This window comes from Protopterus annectens, chromosome 13.part0 (assembly GCF_019279795.1).
Source record: "Protopterus annectens isolate FY-2018-M chromosome 13.part0, PAN1.0, whole genome shotgun sequence".
Classification (NCBI taxonomy): Eukaryota; Metazoa; Chordata; order Ceratodontiformes; family Protopteridae; genus Protopterus; species Protopterus annectens.
In genome coordinates this window covers 911432388-911455283 of record NC_056747.1, presented here as the reverse complement: position 1 = coordinate 911455283, position 22896 = coordinate 911432388, and the positions used below count along the sequence as shown (strand labels likewise).

At 37.5% G+C, this 22896-nt stretch overlaps 1 protein-coding gene across 1 annotated transcript in view; it reads right to left on the bottom strand.

Annotated features, from left to right (window-relative positions):
- The window catches only part of LOC122787768 (alanyl-tRNA editing protein Aarsd1-like), a 658622-nt gene extending 643706 nt beyond the window's left edge, over positions 1-14916 (bottom strand). Inside the window, exons 1-2 of the mRNA XM_044054668.1 lie at positions 14646-14916; positions 11225-11338 (exon numbers count right to left, since the gene is read on the bottom strand). Of these exons, the coding sequence (XP_043910603.1) occupies positions 11225-11338; positions 14646-14650 (119 nt within the window). The 5' untranslated portion in view covers positions 14651-14916. The remainder of the gene's footprint in view (positions 1-11224; positions 11339-14645) is intronic.
- Between the last annotated feature and the right edge of the window lie 7980 nt (positions 14917-22896).

Below are 22896 nucleotides of genomic sequence, written 5' to 3'. Positions count from 1 at the left end.
AGGTTAGCGAATACCTAAACTTCGATCTGGTAATAGCGAAAGCAAAAAAACGCAAACGGACGATTTAACCTAGGGAAAGAATTCCCTTGGTCGTTATGTGGATTTTGCCCCTTTCCCCACTATAGAGCGATCTGGGAGTTGGTATATTTAGTTAGGGGGAGCGGGGCACAGCCCTCCACATTGGGGGGTGCTGGGCAAAGCCCCCACTTCATTTTGGTTTAAAATGTTTTTCTTTCACACCCAAGGGAATTCATTCCCTATGTTAAATTGGCCGTTTGCTGTTTTAATTTTTCAATATTACCAGGTCGACGTTTAGGTATTCGCTAACCTAAATGTTTGATCGGGTAATATAGACACCCACAAAAGGCCTCTGTATCATGTTCCAGTTTATTGTGCTCACACCTCCCAAATGTATAGACTTTCGCAGAATGTCCAGATTTTTTGCATCATATTTTTAGTCCTTTTTTTCATAAATTTATGCTTTTCTGACAAATTAGTGGCAAATCATTAAAGCTTAAAGTTAGAAAATAATCACAGACATTTGAGTTTCTGACTTCACACCCTTCAGAAAATTCATACTAATGCAAAACCTGTTATTTTATCAAATTTCTAAGTTTGTAAGAGCAATGGGCTTTATCCACATTTCTTGCTCTAAGAGGTTGAGAGGTATGATTGTGATATGTTTCTTGAAGCAACACCAGGCTGAGGCTTACCTGTTGAATAAGTTCCAGTACTCTAAGAAGCTTCTGCTGATCTACCAGGCCATTAACATTCCATACACACATCTCAACTGTCCAGATTTTCGCAGAATGTCCAGATTTTTAACCCATATTTTTGGTCCATTCCTCATAAAATTAGTGGTTTTCTGATACATCACTGAGGACTGAAGTCAAAAATAATGATATGCATTTGAGTTTCAGACTTCATATTCTTCAGAAAATGCATGCTAACACAAATCTTGTTATTCTATCAACTTTCTAAGTTTTGAAGAGCAATATTTCAAATCTGTCCCTATTTTTTTACCCCCCCCCCCACCATTTTAGGCTTTGTCCAAATTTCTTGCACTAAGAGGTTGAAAGCTATGATTCCATGTAACTATCCACAGATCTACCTTGTACTTGATAAAATACAAGTCAAATTACAGAACCCCCCCCAACAAACATAAGTTATGAGTTGACAGTTTAGTCTAAAATTCAAATAAAAACATCTGTAAACCAACTGCTTACCACAGTACTAATACCCATTGAATTATGTTGTTTGTCTTTCAGCTTTTCCCGGTTAGGGGTCACCACAGCGGTACTCCTGTCCGCTAATGATTGGCAGAAGATTTTCATGAATGCCGAGGTGCCAGCTCGACATCCAACCAAGGCACGCCCATTTACGCATGTCTTTCGAATGCCAACCAACCATGGGGAGGACATGCAGACTCCACACAGAAGGCACTCCCCGCACTCCAGCTGAGAATCGAACGGGAGAACCTCTTGCTGTGAAGCAACAATGCTACTGCTGCACCACCGCTGCATACTAATACCCATTGAATTATAAAAGAGAAATTTAAGGGTAACAACTATGTGCAATTGTACCAATCCATACCGAATGTCCATTGACCTTCCCCTCAGTTAAATGAACTTTGCTCTTCCAGGTTGCACAATTCTTTTAATCTTTGGGAAAATGATACAGACCTTATCTCTCCTTTCTGCAACATAACAATCAGGGACAAATCTCATCAGAATCGGAGAGAAATCCTGAAACAAACAGGGACAATCAGGGACACTTTTAAAATATTAGTACTATTAACTTGAGTCATTGACAGAATAAGGGAATGTGAATTAATATACATTTTTCTGAAGTAAAATAACCCATTATTTATTATTGTCATTATTTATTAAGTGTAATTCACTAACATTTCTCCCAAAGTCATCAGTTTTAGGAGGGATTAAGAGAGACAGGATTAAAATTTGACTCTAAATCAGGGTCATCCCTGAGAATCAGTTGGGAGGTATTGGCTACAACATTATTTCCCAAAAGGCAGGCTAACACAGAAGACTGCCACACAGAGCAACTTAAACCAAAGACTGAGAATTTGACATGCCTTCATGCACTGCAGAAATCGGTTTCATCACTGTCTCGTATTGATGGAATAGTCCTGACCGACAAACACCCTTTTGCCTTGATCCATTAGTATCTCCCTTTTGGCCAAAGTCCGGTGAGCAACTGCACTTTTAACAAAAAAAATGTTAACATTTTTTGATGATTGACCGTGGAAATCATATTGCTCATTCTGCTAACACAAACATTCTATGTGTCTTAACCAGCAGGATGAATTCCAGTGGTAGGCCTGTCCCTTTGTGCAGTTTTGCAACCATGTAGCCCTTTGAATCCTTCCCCTCTGCACCCTCAAGAGCTGTTTATAAATCAGAGGTTTTCTCACCTCTCTCTATGTCTATTTCAGTCAGCTTATCCCTTAATTCCTCTTGCACAGCTTCCATCTCAGCAAGCTGTATTGTGTGAGAGTCTGATCTGTTTTATCTCTTGAATCTCTTCTGGATGTGATGATAGCAGTGCTTCCTTTTCTTCTAGTCATCCTTCTGTATTTTTGATGTAATCCAGTTGAGAATCACTCGTTCTCTTCAGCCTTGTTAGACACATAGAAAAATGTCCCAATTATAATAGATTTCTGTGTGGCATTATTGAAATAGTGGAAAGGAATTCAAGGGGAACAACTGGGAGAACTTTTTAGAATACAGAGAGACAAATGAGGTTGAATGCGAATACCCCCTGGATTAAATGATAGTTTAACTCTACAACCTGCTCTGAAAAATACATGCAGTGAAAATTGAAACTTATATTTTACTCGCATGGTTATATATTTCTTAAAATTAAAAAAAAATTGGAATCAGATAAGGAAATTAATGTTTTTATTTGCTGTCATGATTATTGAATTAAATGGGATCATTTGTGTTTTAATACTCTTTGGATTTATCTGTATATTATTTTTTTTTTAAATTCTCACTACTATAAATTTTTATATACTCAGATTTTTCATACCATTTTATTTCTATTTATTATTTTTTTATTTTTCTTTCATAGTGTATTAGTGACAGAAGTAACAAACTTTTTTGAGTAAGAAACATGAGACAAAGGAATATTCTAATGGACCATTATATACAGTCTGTACCACTTTAAATGTTCTTTATTCTCTGGTCCTAATTTAATTTTATTTAATTAATGGGGATGAAATTGATGGTATATAAGGTAGGGAATGAATTTCATAAATATTCTGATGAAGTCCTCCAAGTGGGATAAAAAACGCTTAATCTTTGTTTTTATTGTGCACTATGAATTAAACAAATTTTTACTTTGTCCTGTTCATCACTTTTTTATTGATTTTTGGTTGATAAGTGATTATACCCCTTGTATCTCTGCCATTTCAAGTGTGTTATCCCTATGTGACATGACTGCTTGGGCAGAAGAATCTGACTGAAAGGAGGAACTCTTAGCTGCTTTAACGATTCCAATTGTTGGTGCTGCTCAGAAGGCTTATAATAGTTCTTAGTTTTCCTCATGTAACGTCAGAAGCAAGACAATGCTAATTTACCACTTATCTGAGACTGGAGACTAAGACAGTCTACAAATTTGTAAACTATATCTTGCCTGGCAAGAGAAACAGTAAACATGTTACTTGCTCTTCCCCATAACCAGAAGTCCCTAGCTGAAACTTAAATTATTTTTCAAATATATTTTACCTTTAAACCTTCAAACCCTCTACAAAAGGCTTCAGCACTTCCATGTTACCTGAGTTTTTTTTTTCTTGAAAGCCATGACAAAGACCCCCCACTGGAAAACAATTCTCTTATTGACTGTTACTTCAGCTATGAGAGTTTTATGATGTGGGTGCTTTTTTCGGTATAATTTCTTCTAGACTTTTGGGTTTTAATACCAAGATGGGAATGGACTCCATTCTTGAGTCAGGCTATGATTAAAGTTCATGAAATTAGTACTGTTTCAGTCTTTGATGTTAGCCAAAAGTGCAATTCTCTGCACCACCACTGTGCCCAAAACTGACTCCTGTAATTAACATGAAGTTGTATGCATCAGTATCATATCTAAATACAACTATAAATTATTTTTTTAATGGACCTATTGCTCCTAATACTATTGAAACTGGTATCTTTCCTCCACATTGCTCTCATTTCTGCCTGCAAATCCTAGTGCTTCTGTGTGTGTGGGGTGAGGCACGTTCCTGCTATCATCTTCTTAAATAATGTAATCAGCTCTAAGATTAAAAAAACCCTGACCACAGCAACCTTTTTCAATAAGTGTGTGTTTTTTCCAAGTGCAATTAGGTTCATAGGTTAGTACTCGGATAGCTGCCCTTACAGGTCATTTTAAGTCTAGTCAATTCCCCCTCAAAGGTGAGAATTAAACCCTGTACCCTGTGTATGTGAAGTAAAGACTTAACCACTCTGCTAACAGCACTTGGCTGTTGGGTAGTTAATAAGATACCATCTGAGATCTAAACATATTTCTGTAAAGAAACATGTCCTTCCGTATCACTGTTGCAGTAGTCTTTACAATAGGGATCCCCTGCCAAAGATAGCCTGATGTCTGGCTAGTATTCAAAAGCCTTTAGGTTGTCATGGGTATGCTGTATATCACATGTATGCTCCCCATACACAGAGTAGGGCATAAAGGTGACATCTGGATGTACCATCCTCAGAACTTCTTTCCTGCCTTTTGAATGCCATCTTCAATCATCAGTCTGAACATTTGTTTATCTGCTGGATTTCAACCACTTTCAGATAAGTGCCCGTTGGGGTATTTTTTTTATTTTCTTATCTTTGTTTTGTCTTGTTTTTGATTGTTGGGTTTCATGTCATCCATAAAGGGGAAATGCCAGTGCGGGAGACAGATTCTTCATAAAGATCATCATGTACAGTGTTTGTTCTGTTTAGGCACTTCCCCAACCATACATCTTGTGAGATTTGTCAAGCTTTTGTCCCTAAGATGTTGTGTAGTTGGCTTTCTTCCCTTGAGATTTACTTAGAGAACCAACAACTTAAATTGTTGGCTATGGACACTATGGAAGGATCCCCCAGGCCCGAGGGTCAGCAGTCTGCAAAGAAAAAGACTTATTCAGCTGTACTGCCTCCACCAGATGTCTCACTTGAGGCTGGTGAAAACCAGAAGGATTTTTCGGTTTCTATTTTGGATTCCTCTGCCATGACCACTGTGGAGGCCATCACGGATCTGACTCCATGCACATTCATGGAGGCCTTGCAGACATACACTTTGGATATACAGGGGGAACCATGGCTGATACCAAAGGGCCTAGAGGTGTTCCTCAAATATTAGTGAGGGAAGAGGTTCATACTAACATTAAGAGTATCATCAGAGGTCAGAGCCTTCTAAGTTGTTTAAGGTTGACATCTCTCTCTTAAAAAGAAGCAGAAAACTAAACAAATTTCTCCTGCTCCAAAAAATCCTCAGATTGAATGGCAAAACTTCACTGAAGGCCTGTTTAATGCTCTTATGGCTCTGAAGCCTCCACAGTGGGGTTCTGTTCCTAATCTGCCTTGGTCTTCTTCCCCTCTTAAGAGGCCTAAGGAGCAGGATTCCTCTGATGATGATGACTCTGATGAAGAGTCACTTACTTATTCTTCTCAGATTCCTTCTCCATTAGACTATGGTTCTGAAGAAGAAGAGTCTATCAGCCATAAGTCTCCTTTTAAGGATATTTCATTTGGTGATACTTTTTCCCAGAATGATGTAATTTTTCAAATGGGACTGTGTTCAGGTGTCTAATATTCAGAAGAGGTACTAGGAGTTTCTGCAGATGGAGTCTCCTAGGCCCTCTGATGTTCCTCCTGTTCTTGCTGCCCTGCTGGATGCTTTTACCACTGCTTCTCTGGCTCCTGACTCCCAACCACCTGTTCCCAAAAAACCTGATAAGTTTGTAAAGTGCCTGATGACTGCAGGTTTCTTTATAAGTGTCCCTCTACTGATCCCTTGGCATCCCCTCCTCTGGGCCAGGATTCAAGGAGCCTAAATATTCACCACTGACACCAGTGAGGGACGTTCACTTGGAACAAAAATGGATACACACAGTATTTCCAGATGCAGCTCTCTGCATCAAGCACAATTTCCCTTAAGAACACACAGGGAACACACTCACTCCAGGAGCTGGGTTTCCATCTCGGTCTGTCTCTAGGTCCCGAATAAGACGTCCCACTGGCACAGCTGTAGAGTTGAGTCCTTAGCCAAGTGTCCAAGCTAAGTCCTCTACCACACTCTCTGTGAAACCAGTGCACTGTGTCCCTTCTCCAAGTAGCTGACACACACACTCTGTGAGATTTCAGCTTCACACACACACACACACACACACACACACACACACACACACACACACACACACACACACACACACACACAAACACACTTGGGAAAGGCTGGCACAGATTTACTAGCTATGCCCATCTTCCCAGACTATAAGGTATTTACTGCCGCAGACACTCCAAAGCCAGCTACTTTAAGGTTCTTACAAGGGCACCCAGTTATACTGAGTGAAATCAATACTAATATAAATGGTAATGTTGACCAAACAGCAAGGCTTTCAGGAGCAGCCACAGTGTTACCAACTAAATATATGTACTCTCAAAGGTTAAAATATTCTCTAAAGGACCAGCCACAATGAAAAGTTTAAATATATTTAATAATAAATATTAAAAAACATAAAATACTAAATGTCTACTTACAATAAATTTCATCACAGGAAAGGTCTTTGGTCTCTTTAACAAAAGAAAGACCGTATCAAGGTCAAAGAGATGACAGCTCTTTTGCTGGCTCTTCAGGCTTTTCATTCTCTTTTCCTTCCAAAGCCCCTCAAGATTTTCACAGAAACTACCAAAGTGATGTGGTATGTCAACAAGCAAAGGGGGACAAGGTCTTATCTCCTATGCAGGTTAGCCCTTCAGGTTTGGGAGCTGGCTATCCAGTATCAGGAGACCCTTTAGGCAGTTTACATTCCCTCAGATAAGAACATAGTGGCAGATTCTCTGAGCAGGTCCATAACACATTCCCATGAGTGGATGCTTTACAGGGAAGTATTTCTGGACATTGTCCACCGAGTCTATATTAGAACATCAAAGTTTTAAAACGTTGAATGTTCTAATATCGAACCCTATTCAGCAAAAGCTGAAAATATCGAAGCAACAGAAAACCGAATTTTTTCCTAGGGAAAGAATTTGGTTGTCCGTTTCTGTTGCTTCGGTATTTTCAGTGCTGTGGTGGAAAGTTACGGGTTGGGTTCAGGTAAGTGTGCAATTGAGTGCGGGTTAGGTTAGTTAGGGTTAGGGTGCGGGTTAGGTATGCGTGTGTGATTGTGTGGACGTGAGGGTTTGAGCGGGTTAAGTGAGTTAGGGTTAGGGTGCGGGTTAGGTATGTGTGAGATTGTGTGGACGTGAGGGTTAGGGTGGGTTAGGTGAGTTAGGGCGTGGGTCAGGTAAGTGTGTGATTGTGTGGATGTGAGGGTTAGAGCGGGGTAGGTGAGTTAGGGTTAGGGCGCGGTGAGGTGAGTGTGTGATAGTGATGGACCTTAGGGTTAGGGTTTGGGTTAAGGTAAGTGGATAGTTAGTGGTGTGTGTATAGTTTAATGTAGGGTTAGGTGTAAGATTTTAGGTGTATGTGTGTGGATTGCTGTTTGTTTGGTGTGCTTGTGTTGTGTGTATGTGTTTTGGAACAGCAAATTTTTTCTCCTAGGAAAAGATTTGCTGCTCTGTATGTTCGATGTTTTCAGCTTTCGCTGAATAGGGTTCAATATTAGAACATTTGAAGTTTTGAAACTTCGATGTTCTAATATAGACCCTTGTCCACCACTGGGGTACTCCTCAAGTAGATTTATTTGCCTCCCCTTTGAAATACCTCCTCTTTTTTGTGCCAGGACCTCACACCCTCTGGCCTGGAAGTTGGATACCCTCTCTTTTTCTTGGAAGGGGATGCTTCTTTATGTCTTTCCTCCCCTTCCTCTCGTTCTGAAAGTCCTGTTCAAAATAAAACAGAATGCTTACAAAATCTTGCCGGTGACTCCCTTTTGGTCCAGATAACATTGGTTCCCTCTTCTTTTGCATCTTGCCAAGGGCAGTCATCATAAGTTACCTCACAGGGTGGACCTATTCACACAGGACAAGGGATTTCTCATCCATCCCCACCTATCCACTTTTCAACTGACATTGTGGGTGATAGGATTTTGATTCCCAATAGCCACCTTTTTTTTCTGAGGACGTTCTTCAGGTCCAGCATGAGGCCAGAAAGCCCACTACTGAGAAATCTTGCTTATCCAAATGGAAGAAATTTTCTGTTTGGTGCCTTTATCATAACCTGGATCCACTTACTGTGGATGTTCCTTTTGTTCTCCCTTATTTGTATGACTTGCTCAATGCTGGGTTGGCATATTCTTCTATTAAGGCACACCTATCAGCTATCTCTGCTTGCCTGCCTTTGACTCACCCTTTAACCTCTAGATTTGAGACCGAACAGTTTTTTAAAGGTGTCCTTTACATTAGGCCTCACAGGAAGCCTATCCCTCCTTCCTGGGACCTTAATTTTGTTTTAGAAAAATTTGCTCAGGCTGCTTTTGAGCCTGCTGCTTCAGCTTCCTTACAGCATTGCTCTTGGATGACTGTTCTTCTTTTGGCCATTACTTCTGCCAGACGGGTATCTGAGTTGCAAGCTCTTATGGCTGTTTGTCCTTTTTTAGTTTTCTATAAGGACAGGGTGCTCCTTCATATTAATCCTTCTTTTATGCCCAAGGTAGTTAATGAGCTGTCTCTTAATTAGTCTATTCATTTGCCTTCTTTTTTCCCTTCTCTGCAGTCTGCTGGTGAGAAGATTTTGCACACCTTGGATTTGCATAGACAGCTCAGATATTATTTAGATAAGACTAAAGCTTGTCATAAATCTGAACAGCTTTTTGTTCCTTTTCATTCTAGGTCTTTAGGTGTGGCTGTTTCCAAGCAAACCATTTCTTCTTGGATATCTAAAGCCATTTTTTTTGCTATTGTTTTCATGGGAAGAGCCTTCCTCCTTCTCTTAAGGGTCATTCTACTAGGGCTGTTGCTTCTTTTTGTGATTTTTTCAAGATTTAGATACTAATTGTATTCTTGAGGCAGCTACCCAGACTTATGTGCATACCTTTACCAAGCGCTATTAGTTGGAAGTGATTTCTAGGGCCAGAGCTGGTTTTGCTAAGGCCATTCTCCATGGCTTCCTAGAAGGCTCTGCTGGCCCTTCCTCTTCCTCTCAGTCTTCTTCCTGAGCTTTGGCACTCTCCCTAATGTCATGAATACTGCACCAGTGACATGGAAGGACATAGTACAGTTGTGTAGAATCTTACCATAACAGTAGATGTCCTTCTCTTCACTGTTGCAGTATTTGCTCCCTACCTCCCTTTCATCTCCTTCTAGTCCTTTTTCCTTCCGGATGTGCTTATTACCTACTAGTATCCTTGGACTGTTGTTCCTACTGGGGTTTTTCAGTTCTGAGGATGGTACATCTGAACATCACCTTTATGCCCTACTCAGTGTGTGGGGAGCATATGTGTTAAGTATGGCATACCCATTACAACTTAAAGGCCTTTGTATACTGACCGGACATCAAGCTACCCCTGGCAGGGAATCCCTATTGTAAAGAATATTGCAACAGTGAAGAGAAGGACATTTACTGTTATGGTAAAATTAACTGTACTTTCTCTAAGTAGTACTTCTTTCATGCTTAAGGTTATACTGTATATTGCCTTGAACCAAAACATACAGCTTCCCTCCTGTATTCATCCTAAGACAGAGGAGTCAGCTTTGTGTAAGATGGATCCCAGAAGAAAACTATTTGCTGATATTTCCAATAGTAATATGTTGCAATGAATAGCAATTTGATTCACTTGGTAGTGACAGAATGGGTTATGTTGTGAGAAGAGAAACTGTCTTCAGCTGAATAGCTGCATGCATCAGATTCTGTTACACTTCTAGACTGAAATTTCTTCCTTTTGTCATTAAGTCTTATTCCACTAGAGCAGTGCTGGCTATCATTGCCCTTCTCAGAGGAATGAATGCCATAGTCATTTATGAGGCTGATGCTTGATCCTCAATGTGCACATTTACCACGGCCTACTAGATAGAAGTGATCTCCAAAATCAGAGGTAGTTCTACTACAGTAGTTGTCCAGGACATATTTGTAGGGCCCTACACTCAAATTCTGGGTGCACAGTTTAGGAATCCATTCATCCAACACTATAAATATAAGGCAGTTATATATCAAACAGTTCTGTGAGGAACTCACCATTACAGTAGATGACTGAACTGTCCCTGTCTGCACATCAGTATCCTGCCTTCTGTGCCAATTTTATGTACTATTGTTTAGAGGACTTTTTTCTTTAATGTTGTCAGTCCTGGTGCTATATAGAGGTATGCATTTGATAAATGGTAGCATTCAGTATTGTTAAGCCTGTGTTCTACTAGTACTACTGGTAGATTAGCCATTGATTAAGAAAATGTCCCAGTAGGTAGGATGGATAGCAAAGAATGATGGCTGAGTTGTATGAATGGCACCTTTAGCCTTAGAGCTTTGTCTCATCTGTGGTTCCCCCACCAGGATGGTATGCTGGCTTAGCCTTTTACCCAAACAGGTTTTAATCTGCAAGTCACGAGGTGTGATGGCTGTGCTTTGGTGCTCCAACTGAAGTTCCCTCTTAAAGGTTTGGTTGTGTTATATGACAGCTGTTCATCTGTAGTATTCTCTACCAATATGCTGAGTTTCACATTGTAAATTTCTACTTCTCCATGAGATGAATCCACTAAAAAGAATATGATGGTCTAGTTGTAATACCTACACCAACTGCTGAATAAGATTTAATCACCATATTGCCTATAGCTTAGAAATTGAAAAGTGTAAGTTTATAGTTCTAAAACTTCAGCATTCATCATCATCGACCTTTAAAAATAAATATTACTTTGAAAGACTACAGATGGAAGCAGGATTTATGTAGAACAAGTTAAGATCTGTGATGACTGCTCCCTGCCTTGGTTTTTGGAATGTTAGCTGCTGAGTGAAATAACTTGGTGTATACTTTGCCTGTCTTCTCCAGGTCAGAATTTGCATTCTTGAATTAGAGTTTTGCACTGTATCATCATGATTATTATGCTAGTAAAATTACACACCACCAAAATTAACTCACCTGAACACCAGCTTCTTCTCCTCGATGTCCAGTTTCACATCTGAGCTGTTTTCTACACAAAACTCAACATATACATATCTTGGGCGATCAAACCACAAAGTTTTTGCTGGCTGCCTGTAAAAATAAATAAACATTGTAGATAAAGGTACAAAAAGATGGTCATATCTGTATTTCCTTATAAACAGAGTAACAAAGCCTTCAGGTTAATGTATGCTATTGAATACGAAGGTTTTCTAATACAAGGCAAAAGGTAATAACTCAACTCCAAATAAGGATAATAATCTGTTTTGTAGTTTAGGCATCTTTCTTTTTTATATGCAAAGTGCTCTGATTGTTTAAACACAAATGCATCTTATCTATTTCTCTGTGCAAACAGAACAGCAGATTTTAAATGTCAATATCCACCTAATTCTTATAGTGCTTTAAATTATAAAGACTTGTTTTCTCTGTGTAGAACATGCAAACACAAGAATGGAACATGACAAGTCATGATTTACTGCTGGTTCCCTACTGGAATTTTAATGTGTATGGATGATACCTACACTGCCTTATTTTTGACACAGGTGAACATGCAACATACTGAGCTTCTAACACTGACACAAACAGTAACGGGTACTGAGATAGAACACAGATATAAATGTCTATAAGAAGTAGCAGTTTACTTTTGCTTAACTGATATGGTTAAAATTCCACTGCTGAAGAGTACAATAGAGACTTGGTCTGTTCATTTGCATGGAGTCTGACATATCTGCAGCAATGCACCTGAGCCCCTGCACAACATGCATGTATCCCAAATGGATGCTTCCTGTCTCTGCATTTCACTAAGTCCTGTAGCAACACTGCAGTCATTCCCATCACTGGACTCACCACTATACTCATCTCTGTCTCTGCTTCCATTCATCCTGTTTCCACATTGCATTCATACCACACTGCACAGCATATACCCAACCCTAAACTGTACACAGTCTGTCTTTGCAATGTATTGTGCCCTGAGTCATGTACTTAAATGTGGCACTTGTCCTATAATCACCCTATTTCTTGTCCTGCACCATTTCTTTTCTCTGGTCCTCATTTGACCATCAGATTTACCCTTCCAATATTTCTACAGCATACCAAGAATGGTGCTATCATGCTAAAAAGGATGGGAGAGTTTACTTTGCAGCCCTAACTTCCCCATGCATGCTCATTAATGTTTAAAAGATTGTCATGTAATTATTGTAAGGTTTTAATCTTTTATATATATATTTTTACCTGATTCCACTGACCTCAGGTTTCAGCATTGCCAGTTCTCTTATTGTTCCCATTCTCAGTGTTTCCCCACTGGAAGAACCATGTTGTGATCTGTGCTGGGAGGATCACCCTTCTAGGAGAGCCCTACAGGAATATCACTGTGCATGTTTAGATTGCAGGGAAGTGAGTTGCCATGTATCATGAGTGGGAATGGGAGGGTACCATAATACTGCTGCTCACAGGCATTTTTCTTTAAGACACACTTGTAACTGATGTGCTGGGTGATGTCACCAAAGTGGGCCTGTAATGGCACCACGAGGGAAGCACTCACATCTAAGTAGCAATGTACCCTTTTGCCTGCTTGTCTACCAAAGCCGTTTTTAATAGTTCCAGCATCATTATCATCAGGGCTAGCAAAACAGCTATTCCTCAGGAAATCGCACGTATCATTGCCCTGGAAGAGAAGAGGCAGTGCCTCATTGTTACCTTGTAGAGTGAGACCTATCAAGTGGAAAAATCATCAAGGCAGCCAATAGGACATTTATATTATGCCCTAATCCCTGTACTTTATGTCTTCTGATAGGTTTAACCTGAATACCAGACTCCTAAACAAGTGTACTACCTTGCATGTTTGTCTCCAGCTACACTGGTGCTTTAGAAATTCACTGTGACACCAAGCCTATGCTGGGTGCCAGAATAGCAAAGCATAGCTGCCCCCCCCCCCCCCCGGAAGAGTGAGGCAGTACTAGGCACTTATTCCTACCTTCCTCAGCCAGCTTCTCCATTTCCTGGGTCAACAGTCGATCCCGGATTTTATTGGCTGTAATCAGAACTTCATTCCTATGTGTCATGGAGCTGATACTCAGGTAACAGACTTTTAAAAATGTATACAATACTTTGCACCATTTACGGTATTTTTCTTGTACCACCGTGAGCAAGTGGAAGTCAGATCTGTAAATTCTGTAGCCTGAGTAGAAGCAAGAGCCAACACATAGCCACCCTCATTCCATTCCGCATTGGTGAAGCCAAAAATCAGATCCCACAGCAAACCCCGCACCCTTGTAATACAAGGTGCACAACCAAAGCTGACCTATTTTTAAGAAGTACAGCAGGACAGCAATCGCTTACATAATAAAAAGCAGAGTCATGCAATTTTAAAAGTAGACTTGGAATGCTGATCGGCAGACAAGGTACTCAGAGCAAAAGGTCTGCTTTTTTATGGCCTTTGCTTGTTTGCACCGAAAGAGCACATGGAGTAATGTAGTTCAGTATATGAGTCTATTTCTAGTAGGACCATTCAGCATATGTGCAGTGCATAAAATGTACAATGTCTGCTTCCTCTTACTGCCCTTCTGTATTTGTTGTTATAGTATACCTTTTGTAATGCTTCTCTCGTTCCAGTGCTCTACCTTTTGAATACTTTTAGTTTTAAGACGTAATCAAGCAGGCACAAAAAGCCACTTACATACCTTTAATTGTATTATAGGTAAGACACAAAAAGCCACTACGTAACTTTACTTGTATTACAAGAAAGGCATAAAAAGCCAAGCCAGTTAATATAACTTTACTTGTATTAAAGGTAAGATAAGACACAAAAAGCTACTTCATAAAATTTTACTTAAATAAAAGATAAGATTTTTTATGTGATCCAAAGGATGGATAACTGCCTCTTTGTTGTCACAAGTTACATAGACCACAACCACGTTTCAGCTTTATCAGCAGCATTCTGTTTTACATAAACTAGTGGTCATGACTATATATATTTGTACCACAGATGAAGATCCCACACCAACACTTTTCCCTGTTTCTTACATGAAGTCTTACTACAAGGTAAATTTTTGTTTTTGATTTATTTTCTTTCAATACACAATCTTTACAGTAAGTATGAAATGCTGTTTGTTTGGCTTTTATTTATTGTGCTGTTATAAGTATCCCACTATCAAACATATATGTATGTGCATACATATTTATACATATTTTACACATTCACATAAACACACACACACACACACACACACACACACACACACACACACACACACACACACACACACACACACACACACACCATTTTGGACTGTTCTTAAACATTGATATGATTCATAAAATGAAAACTTGTAATCGCAGTAACTATTTTGCATTAGGTAAATAGGTAGGCTAGTTTTAAGAATGTCTTTCACAAGGTACTTACTTCATAGTTGCTCCTTTGTCTGTGGTATGTGCAGTAAGAAACTTTCTTTTGTACAAAAGTTAGCAAAACACTGTTGGATGAGATAATTAATTACAATATGTCCTTTGAAGTACATGTGCGGTCTTAGTTAGACCCTACTAGCTTGTCTTTGGTTTATTAGTTGCATCTATTTCTCCAAAAGGACTTCACAGCTGTTGCATTCCTTTATAAAGTGATTGTAGAAACACTAACTTCTTTCTGGAGTCTTCCCTGTTCACTCTCACGATAATATCTCCCACAATGCAGACTGTCTGGCATGTCACTGGTGTCATGTGGGCTATCACTAAACCTGACTCCATTCTGTCTGTATGCAAAAACATGCTTGCCATAAATAGACCACTGCCTGATAAGGCACAGTGACACAAGCTTTCTGGGGATTGTAGTTCTATAAATATGTCTGTAATATAACTTATAATTATATGCACTATTTCATATGCCTTACCTACAGAGGTGCTTTTATCTACAGAAACATTGCAGGTGAGAATAAACACTTTTTTGTACACTACTGTCATTCAGTTTCACTTTAGACCACATTATTTAACAACCATTGCTCCACACAAGGCAGTGGAGATAAATATGGTGTCATACCTCTCTACTGTGCAGATCTTTGCTTCATATTTTTGGTTTCTCATAAAATCTGTGGTTTTCTGGCAAATCACTGGGATGATCTGAGGATTGAAGTCAATCAATAATGACATATATTTGAGTTTCATACTTCATATCTTTCAGAAAAATGCATGCTAATTTAAATCCTGTTATTATATCAACATTCTAAGTTTATAAAAGCAATATTTTTGGGCCTTTGTCCCCCCATTATATCAGGCTTTGCCTAGATTTCTTGTGCTATGAGGTTGAGAGGTACGATGGTATTTGATTTATGTTAACCATGCAAGTTATACATTCAAATACTTTAGAGCATGACAGCAAATCCAGAATCACAACACATTTATTTTTAGAGTACATACAAAACAAAATACAAACAAGTCATTAAAATAAATATACTGATGTGTGTAAATATATAAGCAATGCACTATGTGTTCATTAAATTGAAATTAAAACAGGAACATATACATGCAGAATACTTACCAAAGTAAATGATTTCGAGAAGAGCATTGGCTATGGGGCCTGTGGAAATATAAGCATACTCAATAAATAAGGAATGTAATAAGGCCTGTACAATTAACTAGAGATGTATGATAGCAGAAATTAAAAGTTCAAAACACAGCGTAAAATGTGTGAATTAAGCACATTGTAACTGAGCAGTGTACCATGACAGGTGTGGTTATGTCAAAGTTTTTCCACACCTGTTATTGTTAATCATAGGCCTCCAGGCTAGCTGAGTAAATCACACCAGAACTGGATAAAACCAAGCACAATTCGTACGTAAGAATGTGTATTGCAAATAATAAATTATGTTCATTTTGTGTGGAAGAAAGATAAAGGAAATGTGTTTACTCTATTACTCATTTCTGTCATGTTTAATATATTGTGCATCTAAAGAAAAATGGTGGCATTCATGAAATCAAATTATATATGCAGTGCCTATTCAGGTGTGGAACTCAAATTCTAGTGGTAGGCACTGAAAAGCCTAATAGAAAGATACAGGCATCCAGAAGTCAGTAAGTAAGGAACCGCCCACTTCAATGACACATGGCAGCAGCTGTCTCAGCAAGATAGAATCATATAACTTCCCACATGTGCTGCAGTACTATGGGATACTTTACACTGCACTGTACATTACATCCCTCCTCTTAAGCTAAATGTTTGCATTTATACAATATAAACATACAATACTCCTCAATGTACTGTACTGTGCTATACAAAATTGTTGAATAAGGTTGCCACAAAACATATATGCATACATCTGAGGTAGATTCATGAACATCAAATAAATACAAAACAATGTATATTATAAGACGTGAAATTAGAATTTGCAGTAATAAGAATGCAACATTAACTCAATCTTTGCTATCACGGCAGGTAACATGGTCACTCCATCTGGATGGCTGTCAAATTAATCTACCAAATCTAGACATTTTAAAGTTTATATCTGATGATGATGATATTATTGAAGATTCTTGTATAACCTCTGGTAGTAGGTCAGCATTAGCATATTATCACAATCATGTTCTGTAGCCGTGGAATTAGTTACTACACTGTCACAGTCAGGATAAGTGTAGGTATGAGAGATACACTCAGGTACGCACTCTGAATTAGGTAATCGTAACACTTCTTAATTTGAACTGTTGCGTAATAAGTTTCTTTCTGTCAAGCTTTCTAACAGACAGATTACACATTTGGCATTTTCTCTGGGTGAAGTGGAATGGATGATGTCAACAACTTTTATTCTTATTTTCCTGCCTGTTAACAAATGTGATGATGAAAAACTGTGGGCTGAACTAAAATATTTCTATATTATAGAAGACCAAGCCTAAAGTCTTTATTAGATATGGCAACATATTTTCCGTTGTATTTTCTACTGTCTGAATAATCCTCTTTAGTTGACCTAATATAAACTAAGAATAACTTAGGAAAGAGATAATGTGCTGAAAATCCCAGTTTTATGAAAATGCATGAAATTCGTAGCTAGCAAACTAAGCAACCTTATTGGTGCAGATTATGTTGAAGATATGACATGATAAAATGCATTTCATTAGTGTAATGACAATTTGTGAAGTGATAAGTTTCAGTCTGATGACCTCAGGATAGTTATAGCAGAAATCATTACAGCTAATGAACTGAGTGACCTGCGCTGAAATAAATCAGAAGTTAATTCTAAGAAGTGAGCTTTTCTCCCTGAGCCTCCTCTGAAAATTGAATCAATCCCATTTGAACTTTCCCTGTAAACAAAGTTAGTACATAAATAAAATAATATGATAGTTTACTCCACAAGCTGTCTGGAATTTCATAAGGTATGACAGCATCTTCAGAATTCTTTTTATTATATGTGTTACATACCTGACATTTTTTCATAAGTACTATATGATAAAATGTTACAGGCTAAAACAAATTATATCAGGTGCTCTTTATGGTACTTAACAATACCTAAACATGTTTCACGAATCCCCTCAATGATTTGGTCACAAAGATGGTTTGTCACAATCATTCAAATGGATTTGAACATCAGTCACTATGACTCAATGTGTTTGACTCGTGGATTTCATCATGATTTAGTGAAGTAGTACTGAAATGCAGAGTGAACTTTTCTCTTTTCATTTGGACATCCTGTCTGAACCATATTTTAAGCATCTACAGTTATAAGTCATACTCAGTGTAACAGAGAAAGTCATGAATTAAACTGCCAAGTACAGTAAAGAAGTCAGTATATTGCTTAAAAATGTTAAATGCAGCATTTGAAATCAAGTATTTATTTGTTCTTTTTTAATTCTACATCACTACACACTGACTGTACTTTGTCCTGAAGGCTTTATAGACAGTAATGCATAAATCTATGAATTAGTGCCTCTGCAAGCGTGCCAATTTTGTGCTAGAAGATGTATGTGTTTATGTAAATTTTTGACTTTGTGATTGTGTGAATCATTGTAACTGCAAGTCAGCAAATCATTGTATCTGGGAGCATGCGAATCATCATTTCTGAGTACACTCTGAACTTTAGTGTTCTGCACCTAGATTTATACCCTATGAGTTTGTTTTTGTCATACCCACCTGTTCACAGGCAGACCTTTCCGATATGTTACTTTACTGTACAGACATTATCTGAAATTCTAAATTAAATTCTGTTTTAATACATATAGGATAGCTCAGTTTCACCCAGAGGTTTCAGATTATGCCCAGGGTAATTCAGTAATGAAGCCTTTGACTCAGACCGCAAACTTATCAAACACAGGTCTCTGAATGCGCTCTGATTAATTATATTACATTTAGCCCAGTATGTAGCTAAGATGAGATAAATGACCTATATGTGTAGAGCTTTTCAGTGAGTAATTTTTATATTGACACATCTTGTGTTTCTCTGTGTCCAATGAAAAACAGTTGCAATACACAGACCTACTGTAACAATGCGATGAATTTCCACCTTACATGGGTCTTCAAGTTAACATAGTCAGTAACTATACAAACTTCAGTCTTATTTGTACCAGTCACTTGAAAAATATTTTTCTGTCCCTTTCTTCTTGACTTGCATACCTAAAACACATGATTAGGCTGTCCACAATTCCAGCATTCTCAGTTAAAGGCTAGACAAGGTTTTTTTGTTGTGCTGATAACCACATCTTGAATAAAATAGTATTTGCAGTGATGAATGCTTAGTGGTTTTAACCACACCATTAGATTCATGCATAACACAAAGGATTATGATATATTTATTTATTTATTTTTATTTACATTTGTTTACCGGGAAATTCTGACTGGACGCAGGTCTTTTTTTCAGCGGATGCCTGGGAAGAAAAGCTACACATAATGTACATGATAAATAGAGATACAAGGTTGCAGCAATAGTAAACAACATTTACAAATAACAAATTTACAAATAACAAATTTACAAATAACATTAAACAACAAATAACAATAGAGTACTTATTATAACCAGTCTGTTAATGTGTTTGAGAAATGGATTCAAGAAATTTACTTTAAAACCAAAACTGAAAGGTGTGTTTCATGAATCAATCTCAAAAACATATTAACAAATAATTATGATTGGAAACAATCATAATTATTTGAGCTACATGGAGCTTTAGCTGCCTTCAATGTATTACAAATTACAGAGAAAAAGTAGGGTCACAATGTCTTTTTCAACTTTGAAAACTGTAACACACTTAGTGTTCACAGATTGACAATGAGCAGAAAAGTGTTCATTTGACAAATATATAGCTTTAAAAGCTTCACTCTGCCAAACTTTTGAGTATGTGAGACAGAGCAAAATGTATTACAGCTTTTAAAACTGGTCTGTGGTGTCCACTGTTAATGCTCTTACTTAAGACTACAGCTTAACAGCAATAAAAGGTTTAGATGCTTAACAAAATTATCTGCTTCCCAATTTTGGAGCATAATCATGATGCTCCATGTACTACAGCTGCCATGCTATATGTTGTACTGCACTGACAGCACTTTTCTGTTTAGTAACAACAAAACTTTAGCTTCATTGTAATTTTGCACACATACAAGTCCTCAGCAAGCTCTTTCATCTAAATACTGATAATGTCTGCTGTTGTGTGATCATTTACAGTTTTTTTTCCAAGGATAAATCAGATATTGGCAACATTTTATTTCCTACAAGTTTTCTTTTTACTTTGTCATCTTCAATGCCACAGTCATTTTTGTCACTCATCAATGAATTATGCAGTACATCAAGTTCACAGTCTTTGGCTTTATGCTTTAACTCAGTCACATATGCATTAACAGAGTGAAGCCTGATATCCAGTAAAAAATAAATTGTGTGTATGCGCATATATATATATATATATATATATATATATATATATATATATATATATATATATATATATATACTATTAAAATGTCGAAGTTTAGAATAAAAACGGTACTTAACAGCAAATTATTTCACTGAAAGTACACATAACCTAACGGCCCTAATGTCAAAAATCAGGTGTTAATGCTGAAAATGTCGACAATGACATTTTATGGCATTAACAACAATGCCATCCTTGCCGTAACTCCCTGACCCCCGACACCTAACATCCCATTTATGCAGGGGGGGCAAGCCCCCCTGCACCCCCCACACCCCCCTAACTAAATATTCCAACTCCAAGATCACACTACAGTGAGGAGGAAAAGGATGTATTTCCCTAACCGCATTGTACCGTGATCCCTGTACATAACTGAATGTTATATTTGCGAATGCACAGTACATTCGCAAATATACCATTCATTTACGTAGCTTGCACACATATGAACTATTCAAACATCTGTAGTTCAAATAGTTCATAGACATACAATGCTACATCGATATTTCAATAGGAAACCATATATATATATATATATATATATATATATATATATATATATATATATATACACTTAATAGTGTACCTGAAAATATCGAGTGTGGACAAGCAAGGTTGACAGGTGTCTAGTCAACTGCAGATTGTCAACCTGGCAGTTGATTAACAAGCTTGTGAGATTGACAATCACCAGATAGGGGAATATTCCCTTTGCCCAGTGATCGTGTGATCTCGGCTTGGTATATATAAGAACAGGGGGTGCGAGGGGCACAGCCCCCCATCCTGCAAAAAACAATGTTTTACTTTGTTTTCTAAGTTTCAAATTGCATGTGCCAAGGCTATTTCTCAGCACATGCATAGTGTGGTGTGGAGTTCTGTGATTATGACCATATGTGGTCGTTGTTTTAGCAATCAGTTATGAGTCATCATCATCATCATCATCAACCCTCTTTATCCCGTTTTCTATATGGGGTTGATTATGGGTGCTTTTGTTAAAATCAGGTACATCCATGTATACTATATATATATATATATATATATATATATATATATATATATATATATATTTATATGGATTCACTTCAGAAGCTCGAAATACTGAAATCTCGAATTTCAGTATCTCGAGCCCAAGAAGTTGAATCCACAAAACAACAAAAACTAAAAACCGTGAAATTCAAAACCTTGAATAGTTTTGAATTATGCGGTTTTAACACACACACACACACATACACACACACACACACACACACAAGCCCCCCTGCACTCCCCCCCCCCCACACACACAAAACTTAAATAGTCTCACTACGAGGTCGCACTACATACAGACACACACAAAACACCACCACACAAGCTACATTCTCCTCACACACACACATTACAGAAACAAAACACACTGACACACACCACAGCCCCTACCCAAACCCCTTAACACACACACACACACACACACACACACACACACACACACACACACACACACACACACACACTTACCTGTACACATGACCACAGAGGAACATTAGAAGTGCGAAATTCAAAACATCCGGTATTCAAGGTTTTGAATTTCGTGCTTCTAAACTTTCGCTATTATGTGGATTCGGCTTCTTGGGCTCGGAATACTGAAATTCGAGATTTCAGTATTTTGAGCTTCTGAAGGAACCCATATCTATACATATATATATATGTATATATATGTATATATATATATATATATATATATATATATATATATATATATGTATCTATATATATATATATATATATATATATATGTATCTATATATATATATATATATATATATATATATATATATATATATATATATAAATATACATACATATATATATATAAATATACATACATACATACACACATATACATACATACATATATATATATATGTACGTATATATATATATATATATATATATATATATATATATATATATATATATAAACTATATCAAAGGTGTGATTACAAAATCTTGAATGTCACAATATAAAAAAAAATCACAAAAACCCAATAACATAAAACACCAGGCCATATGACTTAAAATAATAAGTAAACACACCTACTGAATACCAAAACATAAAGTGTATTTTGAAAGAAGGCAAGCCCCCCACTCCAAATGCATATATCACCTCCACAGTCACAAAATCATGAAGGGAGAAATTTCCCTAAGGAAAGGATTTATTATCAGCACCACTCAGAATCCGCACTGCAAGTGATTTCCTATGCCAAACAACCACTTGCATTCTATTTCTCAGCTTTGTCTACTAGTACTTAAAACAAGTAAACAAAAATGTCTTCTACTTATACAATATTCCATATACACTAGTACTCACCACATTAGCTGATGTTAATGCATTCCCCCACATGTGCAGTCAGCAGTTTTTGCATAAAGAATTTGACATTTTGCCCCATATACACACACACAAAAACAGACACACACACACAGACACATAGACACATGCACAGACACTGTGATTTAGACATTAAACATATCTGGCTTCTTCAGAAGTAGTGACTTTTATTTACAAAACAAAATGCGCTGTATTTTTGTCAGAAAAACAACCAACTGAAAAACAGCAACTAAAATGGAAAACTTACAAAAAGTAACAGCTCAGTCTATTTGCCACAGTCACAGCAACAACACAGGTACACAAGGTATTCTTTAAAACTGACAATCTTTTCCTAAAGCTGCCTTTTAGTTATGTTTTTTTAAAACACTTTTAATGAATTATCACTTCTGATGTAGGCAAATTTACATTTACAAAATGTGTTCACACA